Source organism: Dendropsophus ebraccatus, chromosome 11 (genome assembly GCF_027789765.1).
Source record: "Dendropsophus ebraccatus isolate aDenEbr1 chromosome 11, aDenEbr1.pat, whole genome shotgun sequence".
NCBI classification, from domain to species: domain Eukaryota; kingdom Metazoa; phylum Chordata; class Amphibia; order Anura; family Hylidae; genus Dendropsophus; species Dendropsophus ebraccatus.
This window is the reverse complement of record NC_091464.1, coordinates 55695739-55722442: the sequence shown is the minus strand read 5'-3', so window position 1 is coordinate 55722442 and position 26704 is coordinate 55695739. Positions and strand designations below refer to the sequence as shown.

The following is a 26704-nucleotide window of genomic DNA, read 5'->3' as shown; positions in this document are numbered from 1 at the left end:
AAAAAGTACTTTTTATGATTATTTTTAAGCGTTCAGTTTCTGATATATTTCATAATATGCGAGAAGCTCCAAGCGGTACCCAAGACATAATCAGCAATGAATCATTAAAATGGTAACACTACCATCACCCCCTCTTCTATATTGTAATAAAATTCTATTTCTATTTTCAACAGGTTTCACCATGAAGAATTACATAGTTTTCCTTCTCGCATCCACTATTTTCTCCTTTACCAGCTGTCAAGATGCTGCAGAGGAGGTGAGAAACTTGCATGTTTGCAACCAATAAATGTTTTGTATGTTGGTGTTGTAAACAAATACAGAAAGCAAATGAATGTGTAACCAATCACTGACATGATGCAGTGAAAAGGGAGCTGTCACTCATGCTGGGTATGAAAACGTGGAAACTCAATGTTTGGTTATAAAAAAGGGTGTAAAATATATATTCTAGGTGGGACCAATGCATAAAATCCCCAAGGTATTGCCCAAAAAAAGCAACAGTGTTCTGTAGATAGACTCTAGCCTCTGCCTAGAATATACAGTATGAACAAGAATGCGTAAAAACAACAGCAACCAGTCAGAAGACTCTCTTCTTATGATAAACCAAAGCTGCATTATGGAAATAAGAGGGCCTTGCACCGTGCCCCCTGTGGTCTGTGTCTAGAGCATGTCTAGAGCATGCACGTAATAGAACATGGCCTCCATGCATGTATGAGTATATAGCTTCCATGCATATAAGAGTATATGACCTCCATGCATGTAAGGGCATATAGCCTCCATTCATGTAAGAGTATATAGCCTCCATGCATGTAAGGGCATATAGCCTCCATTCATGTAAGAGTATATAGCCTCCATGCATGTAAGAGTAAATGGCCTCCATTCATGTAAGAGTATATAGCCTCCATGCATGTAATAGCATATAGCCTCCATTCATGTAAGAGTATATAGCCTCCATGCATGTAAGGGCATATAGCCTCCATTCATGTAAGAGTATATAGCCTCCATGCATGTAAGAGTAAATGGCCTCCATTCATGTAAGGGTACATAGCCTTCATGAATATAAGAACATATGGACCCCATTTATGTAAGGATATATGACCTCCATGCATGTAAGGGCATATATCCTCCATGCATATAAGAACATATGGATTCCATTTATTTAAGCGTTTATAGCCTCTATGCATATAAGAGCATATGGACTCCATTTATGTAAAAGCATATAGCCTCCATGCATATAAGAACATATGGACTCCATTTATGTAAGAGTATATAGCCTCCATGCATATAAGAACATATGGACTCCATTTATGTAAGAGTATATAGCCTCCATGCATATAAGAACACATGGACTCCATTTATGTAAGAGCACATAGCCTCCATACACGTAAGAGCACATGGACTCTATGCATGTAAGAGCACATGACCTCAATACATGTAAGGGTTTAAAGCCTCCATGCATGTAAGGGTATACAGCCTCCATGCATGTAAGGGTATACAGCCTCCATGCATGTAAGGGTATACAGCCTCCATGCATGTGACAGTACAAGGCCTCCATGCATGTGAGGATATACAGCCTACTTGCATGTAAGAGTACATGGCCTTAGAGCATTTAAGAATATATAGCCTCCATGCATATAAGAATACATGGCTTCAAATCAGTGGCTATTGATGGGTTTCCCTGCATTTTATTTACAGACATGTAATTATCATAAAGTTTTGGTCAGCCGGAGTGTCCATATTGCTCATGGCAGCGTAATATCACAGTGGTCAGCACCATTGCCTTACACAGAGGCAAATAACTAGAGTAACCCAGAAACATACAGGTTAATGTTCTTATTGTCTTCACATAATTGTTCCTCCCATATTCTAAAAACGTATTGACAGGTCAGCTAGATTTATGTCGGTGCGGATAGAGAAGAGAAATTATATTATAATCTTGTATGGAGAAATAAATACTTTCCAGCTACATCGGTGGAGCACATATTGGCAACTCAAAGAAAGAAAAACTCCCCTCACATTTCCTATAGTGCCGGTGGGTGTGAGCGGTCTCCAAATACAAGGCTTCCTGGCACTGTCCTGCTTGTTATAGGGAGGAGATGTCAGCTAACAATTAGATTTTGGGGGGCAGAATTAGCTCATAAAAGTGCAAATCTGCATTCAGTGACTGACAATGGAAGCAAACCTCTCCACATTATGACATGATCTGGCCGTGTCTACAGATAGGCTGCACTCAGCTTCATTTACAACAACACAGGTACTTGAAACAGCTCCAACTCTTCTGAATGAGTTTTTTTTTTATGTTTGTCACTGGCAAACACACAATGTTAGAGAATGGCCAGAAATTCCAAGTACAGTAAAATTCCAAGGCTGGGGTTCACACGTGTATTTCTTTTTAGCCACAACCAGGAGTAAAATGGACACAGAAAACACTGTGATTTGCACCTTTTTCTGTGCTTTGGACTCACTTCTAGTTTCTGATATTATGTTAGCAACACATTACTGACAGATATCATCGGATTTAGTTTCTACCATATCATTTTTAATTATAGGTTAGTTTGGTTAAAGGGGTACTCCAAATGTTTTCAGATCATCTGGTACCAAAAATTATACAGATTTGTAAGTTACTTCTATTTAAAAAAAATCTAACACAGTACTTATCAGCTGCTGTATTCTCTGCAGGAAGTGGTAAATTCTTTCCAATCTGACACAGTGCTCTCTGCCCATAACAGGAATTTCCCCGAGCAGTAGCAAATACCCATAGAAAACCTTTCCTGCTCTGGACAGTTCCTGACATGGACAGAGGTGGCAGAATAGAGCACTGTGTCAGACTGGAGACAATATACCACTTCCTGTAGAGCATAAAGCAGCTGCTAAGTATTGAACGACTTAAGATTTTTAAATAGATGTAATTTACAAATCTGTACAGCACTTTGGCACCAGTTTATTTAAAAAAAAAAGTATTTCTCCTTTAAGATAATCTACACATGTTTTATAGCTAAGAGTTACTTATGATTATACTGGATGAAATACAAGAAGAAATATAGTTTAGGGTCTACTTAAAACAGCTTATAGTTGCCCCATTAAGAAAATCAATGTTATAAAAAACTCTATATAGCCTGCACGAGCGTGGTTCCTGCTCTTGAGGATTTGGCATGCCCATGTATTTGAAGATTGTCATTTAATTTTACACTGCAGTGCGTTCTAGCGGTCTAAACTATAGCAGCACAGTACTAATATCCAAATACCTTGTTCACCCCTTCAAGTCAATGCAAATCAATATAAATCTGTCCTTGCTAGAGTTTACACTGATCAGCCATAACATTGTGCATGTCTTGCTGTTAAACAGCTCTGACCCGTGAAGGCCTGGACTCCACAAGACCTATGAAGGTGTCCTGAGGTATCTGGCACCAAGATGTTACCAGCAGATCCTTTAAGTGCTATAACTTGTAAGGCGGAACCTCCATGGATCCGACTTGTTTTTCCAGCACATCCTAAAGATAATCCATTAGACTGATATCTGGGGGATTTAGAGATTAAGTCGACACCTTGAACTCTGTTTTTTTTTAGAAAGTCTAACACAAAAAAGTTAGTATATAATGTAAAGAATTTCCAACTTTTAGTAGCAGTAAATCCCATTATTTATGGAAAATCCTTTACTAAGTGAAACAGCTTCTTTATATGTGATGAATGCTCCTTGTTATGTAACTATAAAATGTCATTGGTAAGAACTATTGTATATGTCTCGCAATTTCCAAGTACTAAAGCAGACAGGTCTTCCTGAACCTTGATGGATAAAATTGCACCATAAACATGGATAGCAAAAATATAAGTTCACGACTACCCAAACTAGAACCACACCTGGTTAAAAGGAGAGTAGAAGAGACAACACTCTCACTGCTTGAGAAAGGCCAATTGGGGCCGAACTGTCGCGCATTGGTGTGAATAAACAACACAAGTGCTGTCTCCTCTTCTCTACTTTAGATATAATGGTTTACACTGCTGATACATAAAGTTCCCATTTCATTTTGCCCATATGCTCAGGGTATATTACCGCATCTACCAAAATGGTTGCTAATGTGTACCGAGGCATTCTCCTCTTGGGTGCATTGAGTTTAATGGACCAATGTAGAAAACTAGTGACTATTTTGGTCCATTTTTTTAAACATTGACATTATATTTGCAGGACTGAAAAGTGTAAATTGCTGCACTTTTGCTTCCTTCAAAATCAACATATACATTTGGAAAATGGACCAAATAGCTTGCCAACATATACCCCTAGTATATAGGGTAATATTTGATGGGAACATAACCTAAGATTGTGGCCTCCCAAAAATATTTAGTGGATAGGGTACCTCATGGGTGTTGTCTGACACTAACATATGCCTTACTGTTGTGAATATGGGCCACAGATATTTTATTGTGGAACTTAATACTATTTAATAAATATTAACTATTAGCTATATTACATTGTTTGCATAATATCATTTACTTACAGTAATTTCACATCTTACCTATTTCTTAGGGTCCCACTTCTGTAGTAGAAGAGGAAGAGGATCCATTCTACAAGAGTCCACTCAATAAGCTTGCATCTTCTGCATCAAACTTTGCCTATGATCTTTACCGTGCTCAAGCCGCCAAGTATCCAAACAGCAACATCTTTATGTCACCACTGACAATCGCTACAGCCCTTTCCAGCATTTCCTTGGGTGAGGTCCAAGAGACAACACACTGTACATTTTCATAGTTGGGGGCAAATGGCCAGTATTCATTAGAGGAAAAAATTCTGTTCGGAAGGTCCTTGTTTTTTTTTTATCTAAGCAACAACAATTATGACTGCCATTAAATTGATTTTGTGTTTTATAAAACAAGATTTATACAGAAATAAGCAGTACAATTATAAAATTACACTTAGGCTAGGTTCACGTCACGATTTTCATTGAATCATTGAATGTAAGTCAATGGAAAATGGATCAAAACTGATGGCATACAACAGCATTTTTTCCCCACAGAACGCATACATTAAACGGATAGCAAAATCAAGATATGAACCTAACCGATACTTCTCGTCTGCCACACCGCCGAAGGTCTACTGCTGTTTTTTCCTTTAAGAAAGTCATGTGATGAAGCGCCATCCATAGTTAAGAGCCATGATGTGGCCAAGGTGACAAATTGTTGCCATGGAATATGACATCTCTATGGATGAACTTTAATACTTTCTTTCTAAACCAGGATAAACAGTAGAACCTAGAGCCTGTAGGGAAATTCTACACCAACACATGCAAAGCAATAGTTACAGAACTTATAAACTGAGCACAAAAACAAAACAAAAAGACATGGATTTGGTACATGCTGTTCTATCATTTTTGATAAAACAAATATCTGACTATATAAGTTATACAGGTTTTTCTTGTTTTTAGGCAGTGGACAGAGGACTGAATCCCTAATCCATCGCTCCCTGTACTATGACCTGCTTAATGATGCCGAGCTCCACAACACCTATAAAGAGCTGCTCGCAAGCATCTCTTCAAACCCAAAAGGGCTGAAAAGCATATCCCGAGTGATACTGGAGAGAAGTAAGCTATCTGGGTAGTCCTGTATAAATGTTCAGCCGCTAGTTGCAAACTTACAAGGCAATCAAAATGTGATACTGTTATAGAGCAAGGATGCTAGATGGAAGGCTAGAGAACAGGATGATGCAGTAGTCCAAGCAGGATGTGATGAGGTCATATACCAGGCATGTCGTGGGAACACATGCGATGAATGACCTGAACCTTTATGCAATGTAGTGTGTTTGGTGTCACCTTTTTCTATCATACAGAACCCTGGCATGAAAATACAGAGTAATCCTAGTATTATAGGGATTATCCAGTGAAAATCTTTTTTTTTTTTAAATCAACTGATATCAGAAAGTTATATAGATTTGAAATTCTCTAAAAATCTCAAGTCTTCCCATACTTATTAGCTCCTGTATGTCCTGCAGGAAATGTTGTTTTATTTTCAGTCTGACACAGTGCTCTCTGCTGACATCTCTGGCCGAGACAGGAACTCTGTCTTAGTTTTCTATAAGGGTATATTCACACGGACGGGCTCGCAGCGAGATTCTCGCTGCGAGCCCGGCAGGTCCTGGCAGTTCCCATACACTACATACTTGCTGCGGTCTAAACGACCGCAGCGAGTATGTAATTATACCGCCCTTAACCCCTTCTGCTCCCACCCGGCTCCCCCGCTGTAAGCATACATTACCTGTCCTTGCTGCACGGGTCCGGTGTCCTGCTCTCCCGCCCGGCCAATCAGTGTATTGCCCAGCCGCAGCCACTGATTGGCCGGGCGGGAGAGCAGGACGCCGGACCCGTGCAGCAAGGACAGGTAAAGTATGCTTACAGCGGGGGAGCCGGCGGGAGTAGAAGGGGTTAAGCGCGGTATAATTACATACTCGCTGCGGTCGTTTAGACCGCAGCAAGTATGTAGTGTATGGGAACTGCCAGGACCTGCCGGGCTCGCAGCGAGAATCTCGCTGCGACCCCGTCCGTGTGAATATACCCTAAATCTTCATAGAAAACTTCTTCTCTGGCAGTTCCTGTGTCGGCCAGAGATGTCAGCAGAGAGCACTGAGTAAAACTGAAAATAAAACATTTCCTGCATGACATATAGTAACTAATAAGTATGGGAAGACTTGAGATTTTTTTATAAAAGTAAAATTACAAATCTATAGAACTTTCTGCCACCAGTTGATTTAAAAGAAAAAGATTTTCGCTGGACAACCCCTTTAAGGCTGGGTTCACACTACGTATATTTCAGTCAGTATTGTGGTCCTTATATTGCAACCAAAACCAGGAGTGGATTAAAAACACAGAAAGGCTCTGTTCACACAATGGTGTAATTGAGTGGATGGCTGCCATATAACAGTAAATAACTGCCATTATTTCAATATAACAGCCGTTGTTTTAAAATAACAGCAAATCTTTGCCATTAAATGGCGACCATCCACTCAATTTCAACATTGTGTGAACAGATCCTTTCTGTGTTTTTAATTCACTCCTGGTTTTGGTTGCAATATGAGGACCACAATACTGACTGAAATATACGTAGTGTGAACCCAGCCTCAAGCTGTTTCTAGTTACTGGGAATGATGGCTACTTAGTTCTTCCATGTACATTGCTCCTGTTTAGTTATATATCACCTATTTTCTGGTTTTCAGAGCTGAGGCTGCGTATGGAGTTTGTAACTCAGATGGAAAAGTTCTATGGTAATAAGCCCAGAGTTTTGTCAGGAAATACCCGTCTTGATCTGTCAGAAGCCAATGATTTTGTGCAGAAGAGAACCGACAAAGTACTGAAGTTTTTCAAGGAGGTGCCTGCAGGCATCAGTGTCCTCTTGCTTGGGGCTGCATATTTTAAAGGTAAATGTGAAGAAAAGCCATGACCAAATACAGAATTGTAAAAGCAAAACAGCATCGTCAATGGGTATGGCAGATGCATACAAAATATGTTTTCCATCACAAAAGCATTGGGCTGTGTCCTGGTGTCCCTTTTTATTTCATTTGTGAAATGGTAGACTGTTCAAAGCTCATGCATTGTTGTGATCACGGTCATAAAGCTCATGACATACTTTAGTTTAATAAAAAAAAAAAAACTAAAGGGGTATTCCAGACTGTAACTTTTTTAAATAGTGATCAGAGAAAAACACACTATACTTACCTTTCTACTTCATTCTATTTGTACTGTTTGTGTGTTAATAGAAAAACATTTAAATGAGAATAAAAAATACATCTACTATACATAAACAGAGCCTAATGGTGCGATTACACAGAGAGATTTATCTGACAGATTTTTGAAGCCAAAGCCAGGAATGGATTGGAATAAAGAAATCTCAGTCTTTCCTTTATGACGTGTTCCTGGGTCCTATTAGATATAGCAATTATTAATGATTAGCGATAAACGATCACAAATTAGATTGTTTATCGTTAACCTGAAATCATTCACCATATTATGCTGCGTTTAAACGGAACAATTATCGGTCGATAACGATCGCATTTGAGCGATAATCGGCTCATGTAAACACAGCGAACAATCAAGCGACGAGCGAGAAATCGTTCGTTTTGATCTTTCAACATGATCTCAAATCGTTAATCGCTAAAAATTCGCAGATCGCTAAGTGTAAACAGTCTTTCACTGATTTATCCCTATGTGTGAGATGGGCTTAAGCGATCTTAAAACGATCGCAATAACGATTTTTCGAACAAATTTTCTAACGATTAATTTGTCCTATCGCTCCGTGTAAACGCAGCATTAGTTACAATTGTTACTATAATCGTTTACTCCATCTGATCCCAACAAAAAAAGGAACGGTTTAGAATTACTCTGAATGATTAGGGAGCGAATGTGGAATTACAGAGAACGATTAACAAATGATTTTAGAATCAGATCTAAATCTACGATCAATGACATACGAACGATTTTTCAATCATTGTCTGCAATTGCATGGAACGATTATCATCTAAATTAGAACAATATAAAGATTTTCCGCATGATAATCGTCCTGTGTAATAGGGCCCTAACTGTTACAGTAGTGCTGTTACCCATAGTAAGCAGGTCTGGTTCTTTAAAGTGAATCTGTGACCTCCCTGTCTGCCTACTGGGCTGGTGACACTGCTGGAATAATATAAATGAAAGCCTTCAGAGCATATATTTGTTGCCTTTATTTGGGTTGTGAGTGGTGTACAAAGTTCAGAGCCTGTTCTTCCCTGGGCCCTAGCACCGCTACTCCTTATGGTACACTGTTCACACAACATAGCGGGGTTTATTGGTGCTAGTGCCTAGCAAAGAATAGATCCCGCCTCTTTGACTATTAACATAAAATACATATATATATATATATATATATATATATATATATATATATAATGAAAATAAAAACACAGAGGCAACAAATGTATGTTCTGAATGCTTTCACTGATAACTATCCAGTATTGCCAACACATTGGTAAGAGCCAGTACCAGATTCGTTTTAACATATAGTTGTTCATAATGAACTTTTCTCAGAAGTTTGGTTTTTCACTTTTTTTTTTTTTTACTAAAAAAATAAAAATATCTTCATCTCTATGTAGAGATTCTGCTTACTGTTTTCCACCTATGTTAGCATGGTAGTAACATATTTTGAAATTCCTGACAGGTCAATGGGTTCACAAATTTAACCCCCGTGAAACTGCCCTTCGTGATTTCCACACAGATGAGCAGACATCTGTTTCGGTTCCAATGATGTCCGCCAGCAATGTCCCCGTGAGATATGGCCTAGACTCCGATTTTAACTGCAAGGTGAGAAAAGTACCTTCTCTATCTTTTAGAAATTCATCAGGGAGTAATGCACCAAGTCCTAACGCTGCTTCAGCGCCTTTCCTCCTTAAATCATGTTGTTAGCTTCCAATTAATGTGTACACTAGACCAGGCGTTTGTCTCATGTCCTTCACCATCTCCCTCTAGTACCTTACGATGATGACTGGCTGCATAAAACGAGGAGACAAGCTGCCAAACAACCGCTGCATGTACACACTAAACAAGAGGGCAGTCACTAGGAGATGTCTGATCTTAGAAGGATTGTTGCTTCTTCATCAATCTATCATTAAAGTGTCACTGTCGTTTAAATTTTTTTCAGAAATCAATAGTACAGGCGATTTGAAGAAACTTTGTAATTGGGTTTATTAGCCGAAAAGTTCATTTTTATCAAGAAAAAGCAGTTTGAAGCTCTCGCCACTGTCTTCATTGTTCTCTATAGAGAGGGGAGGGGTGGAGGAAGATGAGGCACCAAAACAGGACCAACAAAGTTAATTTACAGCTACATCACCAGGCTCTCTCCTCTGACAGTCAGCAGTGACCTCTCTGACCTCTGAATACCGGCTTTCATACAGCTCCCACTGTGTAATCCTTTGCTCTCTGCTGCTGACTAATCTCCCTCCCTCCTCCCCTCTCCATAGAACAGGCAGGGGCTCGACTGATGCAAAAAGACACAATTTCCTGATATTTTGCAGTAAATGAAAAAGAGGAGGGGGGGGGGGGCCTGGGGAAAGTCTTTTTGAATGCAGATAATGGCATATTTGCCCAATAAACCCAATAACAAAGTTTCTTAAAATCGCCTGTACTATTGATTTCTGCAAAAAAAGAAAAAATAGACAGTGACACTTTAAGATGTCAGGGACAGCGTGCCTGTATCTCTACTGCCATGCAGCATTTTTTTAAAAAATCCCCTTTAGGGCCCTTGCACACACTGAGGAAATCATGCTTGATTATCCGCCTGCTCTATTGACTAAAACCTGCTTGACTATCCGCTTGTCCCATAGACTTCATTCTATGGTCTGGCGTATTCCACCGTCCACCCAAAAAAGTGACATGTTATTCCTTAGGGCAGACGACAGAAGCCACTGGACCATAGAATGTAGTCATGGGACTGGTGGAACGTCAAGCCGGAGCGCCGGAATCCGCGAAAAGTTATCCGCGTGATTTCCTCAGTGTGCAATTTACATAAATAATTACCAATGATAATTACTACAGATCCAATGATTCCTCTCCCGTCTCCCAGACAGCGTATCTATCAACAGCTGCCTAATGCCCTTCTATTACTGTCTTTACACACAACAAATAATCATATGACTGTATAGAACCAGTTTACAGACATTTCAGCTATAGACTGTATATTAACACAACAAGAGGTGCTGCATGCATAAGGCCAAAAGGGATTATCCAGGATTAGAAAAAACATACTTGCTTTCTTCCAGAAACAGCACCACACTTGTCCTCAGTTTAGGTATAGTACTGTAGTTCAGTTCCATTGAAGTGAATAGAGCAGAGTTGTAAAACCACACACAACCCGAGCCCAGATGTGGTGCTGTTTATGTTTTTCTTTTCCTGGATAACTTTTCTGAACAATTTTTACAGATTGTGTACAAATCATTTAAATGCAGTATGATTTATTATTTCCTTAGGCCGGTGTCCTGCTGTGCCCTAAATAACAGACAGCCACAACAGTGAACAATAATTGTTTCAGCATGTGTGCTGGTATTGATCTGCTGGTAGGACCTCAATAATTGCAGCAGGGCTGACACACATTGTACTGTGATAACATCCAGGCAGGTTGGAGCAATGTATTCTAGAGAGCAGATACCGCATAACCTGCACACAGAATGCTCAAAGAAAGCTGTCTTTTCATCATTGGAGCTTCCATGTACGGAAAATAGACATGTGGCTCTAAAGTGCAAAATAAAGTCAGGTGAAAAAGTTGCAATGGATAGGTTTCAAGGTAAATCCACATTAGAACAGGAAATCCAGTGATCAGAGTTATTTGGAACACAACATGGTCAGTGTCGGACTGGGATACCTGGGGCCCACCAGAGGAAATAATCCTTGGTGCCCACCAATAAAGAACCAGTGAGAAATAACATGTCAGTCAATGTTACTGCAGGTTCTGAGCTGGGGGCCCACGGGAGGATCCTCCAGTCCTCTGGTGGGCCAGTCCAACACTGGACATGGTCATTAGTGCCAGTGTTCTGAAAAAGGGCAGTCTTGTAGGTTTTTCTCAAGCATTAGTGTCAAGAATATAATGATATTGGTGGAAATGAGGAGAACAATTCAATAAACAGATGGTCCTCAATTAAACTAATTAAAGCTGGATACAATGTTGGTGCTCCTTAGAATTCCATTTCCGGGAGAAGGGGGATGCAGCCCGAGAACTGCATTGAAAATATGGCAGTCCTCGGGCTGCATTCACCTTCTCCAGGTGGAGAATTTTAAATGCCAATCATTCAGGCTTGTGTAAATCTGAACTTTTGTCAATTTTGCTCATGTGTAGTGTATATATATAAACATCTTCATTACTGGAACTTAGTGACATCCACCACCCACAGTGCCCTATATTGAAAAAATCTGTGTACACGTACACACGTACACACACACTTACACTTGTTTTTTTACCTGATTATATTCCAGCCAAATTACATTCTCTTGGCTTTTGCTGGGTTATTTAAATCATCTGGACAAATTTAGAGCATATGTCTGAAGTAGAGATGAGCAAATTTACAATATAAAAAGATCGAAGCACTTAGTTAGCTCAGCAGTCGGCCTTTTAGCCATGCCGCTCCTCCCCTGGTAACTGGAAAAGATGAATCCAGTCCTGGGAAATTTCTCCCAGTTTCCTAGGACTGCATCCAGCGTTTCCAGGCACCTGAAGCCAGGGGTGAATTAACTTTACCATAGGCCCTGGGCTGTCCACCAAGCCTGGGCCTCTCCCATCCCGCTGTACCTGGCAGCACTAGTGTGGTGTTCATAGTACAGGATAGATAGTGTCATGATGCCCTGATTTGTGCAAAATTGCAGTAAAAAAGCAGCATTTTTTTGCAAATCATGGCTGAACTGTAGCCAGGAGACAATACACCACTGAAATTATAAATCTTTTTGGGCGGCTATGGGCCCCCCAGGAGCTCAGGGTGCTGGGCTACCGCCCGGAAACGGGCTTTTATAAACCGCCACTGCCTGGAACAGAGCGGCATGGATTTCAAAAGCAGCCGGCTAAAAGGCTGACTGCTGAGCGCTTCGCTCATCTCTGGTTTGGAGCTTTCCTGGCACATGTGGTAAAGTCAGCATACTGCTTTGCTCACAATCATGGTCATGGTTTTTAGTGAATAACACAGCCATAAAGGCTATGCCAGGTCATCCATACTGCAGGAAAGACAATTCCTAATTCACCATGAAACTTTACTTTCAATCAGTCACCAAGAAATCACTTACATGGTGTGTACCAAGGCAAGGTGTAGGCTGAGAAAATAGCATAATAAAAAACTCAATCTTACTATAGCATACTGTAGGTAAGCAACCCACAGTACATGGCTGCAGGCTCTACACCATACAGTACACATGCTGCACATCAACAACATACTAATAAAGCTTCGCATGTCTATTAAGAAAGAATAACAGGCTGGCTGTGGAGAGGAACCTAGGGACGAGAGGAGAAGGGTGGGAAATCACAGGTAAACCCACACAAGCGGCCAAACATCATACAGCTATGCTGATCATAGCCATAGGACATACAGTAGCGCAGCTCTCTTTATGCAAGTGAATCCCCTGCTATGCATCAGCTGAACAGCAGCTCTCCATAGTAATCAATAGAGAACGGTTGTGTGGCTGAATGTGAGCAGCACACGCTCTAGGGCAGTCTTTTATATGCATAAATCTACATCTGGGAAGAATGGGAATAAAGGCTTATGTGAGAAGCTTTTCTTTAGGAAACAATGATGTTTTATGACTTTTAGTCAGTCATTAGCTTTGTGCTTTCACTGTATAAATACTGTTCAGCACCTTAAACAATGTATCTTACCTATGACTGGTAAAATGCTTCTAAAGTGTTAACCAAGCTTGAAAAGCCGCTAGCCATCAATCACTATGTGTTTTCTTCCATTAACATCTCCTCAAATAAATAATTACTGTGTAAAACTCTGCAGCTGTATTGTTCTAGTAATTCAGTGTTGCTGCGTTGTCCATCAATGGACTTTAGGCACAAACAATTGCCGTTATTCAACATCTTAATCATTAAATCTGGCCATAGGGTAGCATTAAACAATGGCCGTTCACAGCAGAACGGCCATTGTTTGTACACAGCTTTAGTGTGACTATACAGCATGCTTATTTTTAAACCTAGCATGCCATGTAATGTAGCCTAATCTAACAAAGGACTACAGGTGATGATGTCATGTTTATTGCCACATATAGTATCAGTGATTACTGTAAAGGCTGGGCAGTTATTGGTTTTGCCATGCAATTCTTTCCTGTGGCACACTGCCACCTCATAGGAGCAACCGGTAAAACTATCCTCCCGCAATCTTGAGTAGAGAGACCTCAAAATCCCAGATGAAAGCAGTTGCCGGCTTGCACATGTGTGGTAACCCAGGGGTGCTATGTGTTACTTGCAGGAGCTGATGTTGTGATACAGTAAAATGTGCTTTTAAAGGCTTAGTTTTTCATTCTTTTCCATTTAAGTGGTACTTAAGAGATGCTGCTTTAGCAGTTAAGACTGGAGGTAGTTACACTTGAGGTTTTGCAAAGTCTCTGATAGCTTGGAAAAGATTAGTACTTGAGGTGAGGGGACTACCAGAAGAGGGGCCTGTCCAATTATACACGGCACTCTGTTGGGGGATCCTAACAACACAACCATGGCTAAAGTTGCTAAACTACTTGAATAAAAGGAATAACCTGTACTCATGGCAATTACTGATCTGTCGGTGCTGGAAGAGATCACAGAGTGCCAAAAAGTAGTACAAGCCCCAGGTTTGCACAACTGGGCAGAGCTAGCTCCTCAACTTATGCTAAGAAAACCAGGCAGTAGTCAGCAGGGTACACTGGCATAAGCATCTTCTCCAACCACATTGTACATAGTACCTCTGGAGGACTTGAGTGCGACAATCACCCACAATGTGAACAGGTATTAACCCCTTGCCTGTAGTAGTTACCCCTTTAGTAGTTTAACCAGCTTTGCAGGAACTTGAAGAAGAATCAGGTTACAGTCTCTTAGTTACTCAGGCTCCTGGCCACAGGGCCAGGCCCAGGAAAGGGCTTCTTTAGGAACTCTATTCTTGTGCTGCTTTACTCCAAAACTAATCAGTTTAGACCAGGAACTAAACTGAGCACATGGCCCTCTTTAGCACACTTATAAGGGCCTAGACTTATCTCATATTGGTGGAGAGCAGCCTGAGCTACCTCGGCACCTGATCGGGCAAAACTGGAGAGAACATTTAGGAGTACAGAGTGATAGGCCCAGAGTTTAGGGGCACGGCTGGCAACTACCTCTAATGCACAAGTATAACATAAACAGATAACCCCTTTAGTGTCCTTCAGCGTGCTCACTGTGAAGAATAATGCCATCTTGTGGTCAAGATCCAGTAAGCAACTTTTATCTACAAAATACCCTGAAGTAGAAATTACCTGTGCCGACCTTTATACATAAAAGTACAGCAGTGTGCACATGGTTCTGGGACACTGCACGTGCACACCACCATTCTATTAATGCTACTTTTAGATTTATAAAATTCTGCTTGTGATCTGGGCAATAAGTGTTTTTTCATATTATTTTTGCAAACTAGCAGCACATGGCACCCCAGCAGGGCCCGATCACCCAACATGCCCAACATTATCATACCCTTATCACTACTTGCTCCCTTTTCCTGCATTTTTTTCACAACTTCTGTACTGCAGGGGATGGAACTGCTGGGCATTGGGGGTGATCGGCCTGCAGTTTAGGCACATGCTGCTCATTTTTATATAGGGAGAACCACAGATGATTAGTTACACTATGTGAAATCACCTGAGATTCTTAGGGTATATTCACACGGGCGGGCTCGCAGTGAGATTCTCGCTGCGAGCCCGGCAGGTCCTGTTAGTTCCCATAAACTACATACTTGCTGCGGTCTAAACGACCGCAGCGAGTATGTAATTATACCGCGCTTAACCCCTTCTACTCCCGCCGGCTCCCCCGCTGTAAGCAGCATACATTACCTGTCCTTGCTGCACGGGTCCGGCGTCCTGCTCTCCCGGCCAATTAGTGTGTTGCCCAGCCGCAGCCACTGATTGGCCGGGCGGGAGAGCAGGACGCCGGACCCGTGCAGCAAGGACAGGTAATGTATGCTGCTTACAGCGGGGGAGCCGGCGGGAGTAGAAGGGGTTAAGCGCGGTATAATTACATACTCGCTGCGGTCGTTTAGACCGCAGCAAGTATGTAGTTTATGGGAACTGACAGGACCTGCCGGGCTCGCAGCGAGAATCTCGCTGCGAGCCCGCCCGTGTGAATATACCCTTAAAGGGGTTATCCAGCGCTACAAAAACATGGCCACTTTCTTCCAGAGACAGCCTTACTCTTGTCTCCAGCTTGAGCGGGGTTTTGCTGCTCAGTTCCATTGAAGTGCATGAAGCTTAGTTGCAAACCGCACCTGAACTGGAGACAAGAGTTGTGTTGTCTCTAAAAGAAAGTGGCCATGTTTTTGTAGCACTGGATAACCCCTTTACAAAAAATCAGCCGATTACATGGCTCAGTGAAAGGTTCCTGATCTTGAAAAATGGCTTCCTTTGTTTGTTCTCTTTATACCAAACACTTGAAACAACAAGCAGTTGTATTAGGTCTGTATCCGAGAATATTCTAGTAGTAACTCATGCACACAATCTCATAGCAGCTACAATAAGGCTTCCCAGGAGGTGCATGAACCCTCTACAGTACCTCAGTATGCCTCCGATTTCATAAAGATCAAACAGAGAATTGTGCCACGTTGCATCAAACAGAAGCAATGATTCTCTATACCTCTTTGCATTCAAAGGAAGAATATCTCCACACACACTGAATCTAATACCACATATAACCAATGGGTAAGAATGAGAAAAAAAAAATGATGAGTATTTTCTCTAATCTCCTACAACCCTTCCAATCATGAATACGACATAGTAAAGAAGCACACAATGAACTATGCACACACAATACTCTACACGCCAGCTTTTCCAGAACAGTAAATCCCACCACTGGCAGGTAGCATATATGTTTCCTTGCCGTAAGCATAGGAATAAGAGTACAGCTACTGGAAAAATGTTCTTGGATCCTTCTGTCACTTTGTCTCCGAAACAATTTGACACATGTTTTTTATGCTAGTGTTAACTGATTAAAACTCTATCACACCGAGAAGTAACACTCTTAAGATCAGCAATTCCCAGGCATCTCCTTGGTGTATATGAGCAGACTGCTTGGAGGCAAACAAGAGCTAAAACACTATTTATTCACATTTACTGAAGAATAAACGATTCTATATTTCTAGTAATCAAATGATAATTACCAAAATATGTTCTAGGAAGTAATTCTCTGGGCAGCTATTTATGCAGCACAAAAATTTACCCAATATTTCATTTTTTTTTTTCACTGAATCATTTCATACAGCCAGCGGGTGTGCAAAATATTATGTAGGCTTTTATTCTGCATCTACTGTTCAGTAAATAACCAGACATTGCGTGGTTGTCAAACCGCAAAATGTATGAAAAAATATATTAGCACATGATAAAAATTTCCTGGGAACCATAAAATCAAAGCATAATGTAAATTGACTTTATGAGAAACAATTCATAATGCAACTTACCTAATGTGACACAACTTTCTTTTTTACGGCTTTAAAGCTCAATAAGACTGCGTACTTGTATGTAAAGTTCCGGGTGGTCTTAAAGGGATTGTTTAGCTTTATGAGCATACTGCATTAAGCAAATAGAGGGGGTTAATATCGGCACAGATTTTGATATTAATACACATTGTAAACAATGTACAGGATGGATGTCAGTAGAGGTAAGCGAATCTCGAGCACACTCAGGTTCGGACGAACCCGAGCATGGGCATGTGATTATCGGTGGCTGAAGAATTTAGATGCAGCCCTATAGCTGCCAGGAAAACATAGATACAGCCATAGGCCACAGGCTGTATCCATGTTTTCCAGGACTCCCTAGGACTACATCAAAATTCTTCAGCTACGCTGAACACCAAAGCCCAGCGTGCTTGAGATTCGCTCATCTCTAGACAACAGTTGAGAAGGTAGATGTAGGCTAGGGAATGTAATGTTAGCAAATTGTGTCTGCACAATTGTGCAACTGTGATAAAGCAGTCCCCAAAAATCCATCCAAGGGTGTTGGGGCAGGAAGAAGCTGTCAGAGGCCAACGAGATGAGTCATGGTTCGGGCAGCATGACAGTGGTGACAGATTCCCTTTAAGTTAAAGGGGTAATGCAGAGAGCAAGAGATGAATTAAGCCTTCTACCGGTGCTAATTTCATCTCTTTCCACGATTTAGAATTATACCTTCCTAGATAGGAGTGGGCAGGTATAAGCCAAGTTTGAGCTGTTTTCTGATCCCTGCACAACCACCTTACACTATGAGGCCATGTTCACATGGCGTAAAACACCGGCCTTTCTGTGAACCAACTGGGTCACAGAACGGCCGGTGTTTGTGAAGATCATCCCGGACGATACTGCAGTACCGGCTGGATGATATTTCTTTGTGCTGAATTGGGATGCGGGCGCATACGTGTGCACCCGCATCCCAATGCACCATAGCCGACAATGAACCGATGCAGCCTGAGCTGCATGCTCCATTGTGTCACTTGTCAGGCTTGTGTAGCCGCTATTCAATGAATGAAACGCCATTTTTTTTATGCAGCCGCTAGGTAACACGGCTGTTATTGCGAATCGAAAACAGCAGTCGTAACTAATTCAAAACTTACGTGTGTGAACATTGACTTACAGTGCTCTGCACCACCACTTACATGCTGCACTAGGGCAAGACAAAAGTGGAACTGCCCTTAGCAACTATTATTGTTCCAACACTCATTTACCAGGTCTTCCGGCAAGAAAATGGATTCTATACACAGCTGTTCCACTTTTCCCTAGCACCAGTTTTGACAAATCTCCCTCTGTGCATCACATTATATCCTTTTACAAACACCTTTATTTCCAAGTTAGGAAAAAATAACTTCTGTGTAATAGTAATTCCATTTGTATTCTCTTTCCCTAGATTGTCCAGCTTCCATTGACGGGAGGAGTTAGCATCATGTTTTTCCTCCCTCTCACGGTCACCCAGAACCTGACATTAATAGAAGAAGGTCTGACATCTGAGTTTGTACATGACATTGATCGTGCGTTGCAGTCAGTCACCATAACACTTAGCATACCCAAACTGAAGGTGGAGTACGAGGCAGAACTTGGAGGAATGCTTCAGGAGATAAGTATGTTTTCACAACTTTTGTATATTTTATTTCTTCATACTAGAAAGTAAAAAGCCTTCAATAACTTGTATTGATTGTAACCCTTTACTGAATATTTTGCTGTGCCAACTTTAGTCAATTTGCTTATAAAGTGTGGTTTAGAACAGTGGTTACACCCCTATATGACTGCAAAGAAGGTACCGTCATATACAGTGGTGTAATCACTGTCCTATACCCCACTTTATATGCAAATAGTTTTTGATGGTGGACAGGGGTGTAGCTAGGATTCATGGGGCCCCATAGCAAAAAACTGTATGGGGCCCCCCTACACACTATAAAAAAAATAAAAAATAAATAAATTTTATATATATACAGTAAATCCTCGGTTCCCGAACACCTCGGTATTCGAACAATTCGGTTTTCAAACTAAATTTCCCCCTGAAGTTTTGCTCGGTATCCGAACATTGCTCGGTACCCAAACAAAACCAGGGGGATAACTGGCAGCTGAACTGATGTTCAGCTGACAGTTAGAGGTGTTCGGGAACACAGAGGCAGGAGAGGTCGGCTATTTAAACTTGTCGCCGCGCTCCTGCTCCTCTCAGCTGCGTGGGACACCCTGTAAAGAAGCGGGGATTTCCCTCATTATGATGGGATTCCCCACTTCTTTACAAGGTGTCCCCGGCAGCTGAGAGGAGCAGGAGCACGGCGGCAAGTTTAAATAGCCGCCCACTCCTGCCTCTCACTGCGGGGGATTCCCGCACTAACCTGTCATTCCACGTCCCTCCCCGCCGGCCCGGAGCTTTTCCTGTATGCGTCCCCCCTCAGCCGCACGCATCGGCTGTTCTGCACGCGGCCCCGCTCATCAGCTCCTTAGCCACTTCCTCCTGCTGCTCCCCGCTGCGTCTGCAGGATAAGGGAGAGTCTGCAGAAGCGGCGGGGACCAGCGGGTGGAAGCAGTTAAGGAGCTGATGAGCGGGGCCGCTGGCAGAACAGCAGATGCGTGCGGCTGCGGGGGGACGCATACAGGAAGAGCTCTGGGCCGGCGGGAGGGACGTGGAGTGTCAGGTCAGTGCAGCCGGCTTCAGGGCGTCCTCGCAGTGAGAGGCAGGAGTGGGCGGCTATTTAAACTTGCGGGCGCTCCTGCTCTTCTCAGCTGCGGGGGACACCCTGTAAAGAAGTGGGGAATCCCATCATAATGAGGGAAATCCCCGCTTCTTTACAGGGTGTCCCCCGCAGCTGAGTGGAGCAGGAGCGCGGCGGCAAGTTTAAATAGCCGCCCGCTCCTGCCTCTCACTGTTCCTGTGAACATGGAGCGTTCTTACGCTCTGTGGGCCGGGTGCTCTGCACCTGACCCATGGAGTGTAAGAACCAATCAATCAGTTTAACATTGTTCCCTATGGGAATTTACAGCTCGGTTCTCGAACTGCTCGGTTTTGGAACAGCCTTCCAGAACCAATTATGTTCGAGAACCGAAGTACCACTGTATATTCGGTGATGGGGCAAAAAAAAATAAAAAATCTCTTGTGGCCAGAGGCAGAATCCTGCGTGCAGCCACAATAGTGACTGGCAGAGGAGAAAGCCAATGTCTGCTTGTTCTGTCCATCCACTGTATTTAACTATAACAGAGTATTAGGAGCCTCATGGTTATATACATAGGTGCAGGAGCAGACTACCTTTTGCTTAACCCTTTATTTACTGCAGTGTGTAAGTGACCCAGTGTTCTCTTACATGCTGCAACACAAACAAAGGGTTAATACAGAAGACCATTGGCTCTCTCCTTCACTACTGCTGCACTGATAACCCCTGACCTCTGCAGGAGCTCAGAGAACAGAGGTTATCAGAGTAGTGAGGCAGAGAGCTAATTGATAACCCTTTTTCGTTTTGCAGCAAGAGAACACTGGGTCACTTATACACTGCAGTACATAAGGGGTTAAGCAAAAGGACACAGGAGGCTCTTAACTTCCCTGGGCCCCCTCCCTCCACGGACCCCATAGCAACCGCCTTCCCTGCCTCTATGGTAGCTACACCACTGATGGTGGATGTTGTGGAGTCTTACCAGTGTGGTGGAAACTTTGAAGAAAGTGCAGACTTTTTTGCTTTATATATAGCTTTAGTCAATTACCATATTGGAAAACTAGCTTACAGTGAAACTATGAGCAGGTTACGAGCATGCCTCATGTCCTTACAGGGCATGGGACACTAAGGATGAAGTTAGTTTTCTTACTATGATCCTCAGTGTTGTTTTCAGGATATTTGTAGGCTATTTACTATCCTAATTTGGCTGTTTAGTGCACTGGGGGCGGGGCTACCTTCCTTAGTACATCAATCCACCTGGCTGGCCTGCCCCTTCTAAGGAATATTAGTAAAGCAGGGCACCACCCCAATATTAATTAGGAGGGATGGCCGCGGCCGGGGTGGATTGTTGCACTGAGGGTTGTAGCCCTGCCCCCAGTGCACCAATATGCCTCATTAGCTTATTAAATAACTTACAAGTATCCTGAAAACGGCAATGAGGATCACGGTAATAAACTTACCTTTATCCTCAGTTCCCCATGTGCTATAAGGATATAACAGCAGGTTAGATGCTTCTAACCTGCTAATATTATACCTTTTAGGGTAGCTTCACACGTACCGTATCGCAGTGGATTTTCTGCTGCGGATCTCCCATTTCTGAGCTATTTAGTGTGAGCAGATTTGTCTAAATGAATGAACACAGCATCAAATCTGCACCATCAAATCTGCTGCGGATCCGCAGCAGATTTTACAGTGCGGATTTGATGCTGTGTTCATTCATTTAGTCAAATCTGCTGCGCACACTAAATAGCTCAGAAATGGGAGATTTCTTATGTATGTAAATTGCAATTGATTCTTTGCAATAAGGTGTCTGTAGACATAAGCATGTAGGATCTCCCATAACTGTCTATAAGCGTCCTATTACACAGAGATTTTTAACGATTAACAACTAACCATAAACAATCGCAAACGAGATTGTTTATCATTAACCTAAAATCGTTCACTATATTACACAGAATGATGGTCGTTAGTTACGATCATTACTATGATCGTAATTGTGATCGTTACTATGATCGTTTATTCTTTTTGATCTAAGCAAAACAATGAACAATGTGCAATTACACTGAACGATTAGTGAACAAATGCGGAACTTGAGCGAACGAATGTGGAATTACAGCGAACGATTAGCGAACGATTAACGATAATTTTAGTTTCAGATCTAAATCAATGATCAACGACATACGAATGATTTTTCGATCGTTGCCTGCAATTACACAGAATGATTATCATTTAAATTCAAATGATAAAATGATTTTTCACACGATAATCGTCCCGTGTAATAGAGCCCTAAGGAGTGGCCAATTACCCGACAAACTCATTTTTAACAGGTTGGATGATAACCAGTCCAATTCCAGAATTTTAGCACTGTTACTGCTTTTTAAAAAAAATTTCATATCATTTTATACAATTGTCCTGTCCGCTAATTTAAAAGTTAAATGCAAAAAATAGAAAGTATCTAAAAGATTGGCTCCAACCATTGTACCCTTTCATACATACTTAGTTTGATGAATGTACAAAAAATATGTGTACCGAAAATACATCTCGTATTGTTGTGTTGCGGAAAACATATTACAGTTCAAAATAAAGCCCCACTTAAAACAAGAGGCTTTGTCATAGATGTACTGAACATACTTCTGGGATGGCAATGGCCCAAGAACAAAAAAATTTGAAGAGCCTATAGAAATACAGCACAAAGCCTGACCCCACCTAACAGGAAGGAGATAGAATGAGATATTTCTATGCGCTCTAATCTACTTCTGTGTCATAAAAATGGAATTTAGAAGCAAACGCAACATGTAATGTATTTTCTGTGGTGATTCAGCCCCCAGATGCACCCTGTATGGGTGAAGAAGGCAATAGGGTCTATGCACTCCTCCCCAGTGGATGGTCCGGATGTACACAAATAGATAAGAGTAGATGTTGTCTGCTTTGGGGAACTGACTCACATTATAAAAGTCTGATCACTTTAATAAACTTTATCTGCTACTCCCAGAGAGCACTATTACAAAATATGAGAAACAATATACTGTGATACCATACAATATAATACAGTGGTGTCTGATAGAATAGAGCTAATTTAGTCTTATGGAGTGCCACCTGCATCCTCTTCTCCTACTGAGGTTGTATGTACACTTTAATGGGCCCCTGCTGGTGACGTGAGTGTTAGAAGCGTGATGAGATCTAATCGCTGTTATTTGTTTAGGATGCATAGAGACAGATCTTTCCATTAAGTTGGAAGATACAGGGAGAAATCATATTTTTGTAATTACCAAGAAATAATATGGAACCCACATTGAGGCCATTTTTGATAGATTACCCATCCGTGTGTAGTCTTCTATGGTGCTCAAAAACAGAGATGGTCTATCGTTGGTCTATCATGGCTGGTAGTGTGAAGGCTGATATAGGGAATGCTGAGGATTCTGGGACATTAGGGAGGGAGGGGACATGTATATGTAAAATGTTTCCATACCTGATAATTATTACAAGTTCAAAACAAATGATCGTCAACTGAGCTCCTTGGACATAACATGGCCAAGGTGTACACATCAAGAGGGGTGCACAAGTCCAATGACCGCCAACCATGATCCAGAGAATGTAAAGTACAATAGTAATGATGTCAGCACTCCACATAAAAAAGTATTATATCATATGAAAATAAAGTTAAAATTCCTTGCTGGTGCAGGATGGACCAACATGTTTAGGAGGGGGGGGGGGGGGGGGGGGGGGGTAGCGCTTAATCTTGGGCTCATAACTATAAGTAAACACACCTGTATGAATTGCGTTGGTCCGTCTCACATCAGCATGGAACTTAAATTCTATTTGGGGGCACTCTGCTGTGCTTGGCACAAGTGGTGTAGAGATAGTGTTTCTGTTGACCTTCTTTGAATGTCTGCACACTACACGATTGTTGAGCATTGTAAAGCTCTTTAAAGACAATTATTGCTATATAACTTTGTAATGTGTGTTAATAAGCCATCTGGCCCTGTCCCCCCCCCCCCCCCCCCCCGGAAGTTAAATAAAGTATACATACCAAAACACTGTCGACCCCGTCCTCTTCTCTCGGGCACCATCTTGGGTCAATGTCGTCACAGCAGGGGGTGGGCCTGGTCTCCTTTCTCTTTGCTGTCTTCCACAGCAGTGAATGGGAGAGAAAAGGCTGCCAGTGTGCATGTGCACCAGCAGCCTTTTCATTGGCTGGAGCGCATGACATGGCTTCCAGCTTGCTCAGCCCTGATTGGCTGAGGTTGCTGGAAGCCATGTCATGCGCTCCAGCCAATGAAAAGGCTGCCGGTGCGCATGCAGACCAGAAGCCTTTTCTCTCTCATTCACTGGACCCGGAAGTGAGGACGGCGGCCGAAAATGGCGGGGACGCGGCCAACAGGAAATTTGAACGCCGATTGTCACCGGAGGGATGGTAAGTATATATTCCGTGTTTCTCTGTGTTTTTTTTTTTTTTTTGGGGGGGGGGGGGGGGGTGCACTATCCCCCTTTAAATAGGCACAGGTAAAAAAGAATTAGCAGATGTTTACAGCAAACGTTAGTCCATGTGATGGGGCCTTAAAGCGGATCTATCACTCACTAACCTCCTACCGTGCTGGAAACATTGTTGTATAGATCTGTGCCGATTCTGTGCAGTGACATACGCTTTTTTCTGCTGTGTAGATATCAATAAAAGAATTCAGAACATATCCTAATAAAGGTGTTTTTCATGGCAATAAGACACAGGCAAATAAAACATATATTCTCAATGCTTTTATTTATATCTATCCAGTGTTGCCACTAGCTTGGTATAAGGTCTGGGGGTGACAGATTTGCTTTTAGGGTAAAAGAGACTGATATTTCATCTTCTGGTCAAAAGAAGAGTTTGAGTGTAAACTCTTGACTATGAGATCCCCAAGGTACAATTGTTGTTGCAAAGGAAAAACTAATAATGAATTCCTTCCACATCCTGCACAAACATGTTTCATACAATGTATATTTTTATTCCAGAACTTCAACCTCTTTTCTCAAGTCCTGACTTCAGTAAGATTTCTTCCAAGTCAGTGAAGCTCACTCATGTTGTGCACAAGGCTCTCCTGGAATTGAATGAAGATGGAGAAGAAGCTGTACCAAAAGTGGACCCCCGTACTCGCACCCATTTCCCACTGGAGTATCACCTGGACCACCCATTCCTGTTTGTTCTCCGTTCTGATAGCAATGGTGCTCTCCTATTCATTGGAAAGGTCATGAATCCCAAAGATGCTTCCCGTTAAGCATCATATAACCCATGGGTTTTTGACTGCTGCCACTATAATGATGGGCCCGACCATGGAATCCGATCATTGCCACTGTGACAAATCTTGCCCTCTTATTTCACACAAAAATTTAACACTCAACTCCGTATTGGCTCCAGATTTCTTTCATCAAAATGTATACAAATCTGAATACAACCATTGTGCAATAATATAGGTACATGCTCTTCATTTCTTGATAGCAAATACACACTTTCAGATTTATAGTATATCTTCACCTATTTCTGCATCTTGTTGAGAGATCCAGACTTAAGTGTTGATTCAGTTCTTAATATATCTTTATAGTGATTGGAGCGCAGTTTAATATGGATCTACAAATTCCCTGTAGGGAGATAAATTTAAAGGGTTTTCCCAGGAAAAATATATTGGTGGCCTATCATCAACTCTAGACCAGAGTTCCAGAGCTCCCTCTATTGGAAACAACAGGCAGACAGTATGTTACTCTTCAAGTCTATGCAGGGGATTTGAAGCTATAAATGAGATATACAAAGCTCTCATCATCATAAAGATAATGGCATGTGGGCTCACCAGGCTGTCTGCAGTTACTGGCGGCCCTGTAACAAGAGTGGAAAAACCAGGACACAGCTCTGGTATCATTGAGCTCAATTACTAAATTGTTTACTTGACACTAGAAAAGCGGGATATTACCAGCTAAGATTAGGGGAGAGGGATCACATATGAACAATTGAAAAAGCTAAAATCGTTTTTTGTTGTTGTACCCAATGTATGTAAAAAAAATAAAAATAAATCTTCAGGCATTTTTAAGATGTTGTTAAAGTGGTTTTCTCGCTAAGGCAGGACCCAACTACGAGTTAGACCAAAGCACTGCTGACTATCAGCAGAAAATCATCTGGTGGAACTGGTTAATCCATGTATTACATGGATGGCTAGCAGGTAATAAAACACAATTTCTAGGCAAGAATATGTCAACAAGGTGAGACGGGCCCTTTAAGCACCAAAATCTGAAAGTGATTTATACAGTACTGGTCGTTTTTTTTTTGACCAGATGTTAAAGTGACACTGTCACCCCCTTTTTGCATTACAACTTCTCTACTCAGGTTTAAAGGGTACATTTTGCAGTGTTCATACCTTATTTTATATCACACATCATGGGGCTTGTTCCAGTAAAAAGTGATATTTTATCACCTGTGGATTGTGCTATCTGTGCGGGACTTCACGGCAGGAATGCCACTTAGCCCTGCCCACAACGCAACAGTTGTCCCCGCCCCCGTGACATCATCGGTGCATAGGCCTCGCTCCTCAAATACCACTGGAACAGGCCAGCCTAACGGTCTAGGCCCCACCAATGGCCGCTGAGGGGGCAGGGCCTATGCAGCGATGACGTCACAGGGGCTAAGTGGTGCTTTGACCATAAAGCCCCGCCCAGTTACCACAATCCACAGTCTATAAAAGATCACTTTTTACTGGAACAAGCACCATGACGTATGATATAAAATAAGGTATGAAAACTGCTAAATTTACCCATTACACCTGTGTAGAGAAGTCATAATACAAAAAGGGGGAGACAGTGTCACTTTAAGTAAGCCTCATACACAATGATAAACATATCTCTACTTTCTGTACTACTT

At 41.9% G+C, this 26704-nt stretch overlaps 1 protein-coding gene across 1 annotated transcript in view; it reads left to right on the top strand.

The window, feature by feature from the left end:
- The window catches only part of SERPINF1 (serpin family F member 1), a 55991-nt gene extending 30111 nt beyond the window's left edge, over positions 1–25880 (top strand). The window contains exons 2-8 of the mRNA XM_069944548.1: positions 174–256; positions 4520–4703; positions 5415–5570; positions 7196–7396; positions 9169–9311; positions 18561–18771; positions 24814–25880. Of these exons, the coding sequence (XP_069800649.1) occupies positions 182–256; positions 4520–4703; positions 5415–5570; positions 7196–7396; positions 9169–9311; positions 18561–18771; positions 24814–25076 (1233 nt within the window). The 5' untranslated portion in view covers positions 174–181 and the 3' untranslated portion in view covers positions 25077–25880. The remainder of the gene's footprint in view (positions 1–173; positions 257–4519; positions 4704–5414; positions 5571–7195; positions 7397–9168; positions 9312–18560; positions 18772–24813) is intronic.
- Positions 25881–26704: the final 824 nt, after the last annotated feature.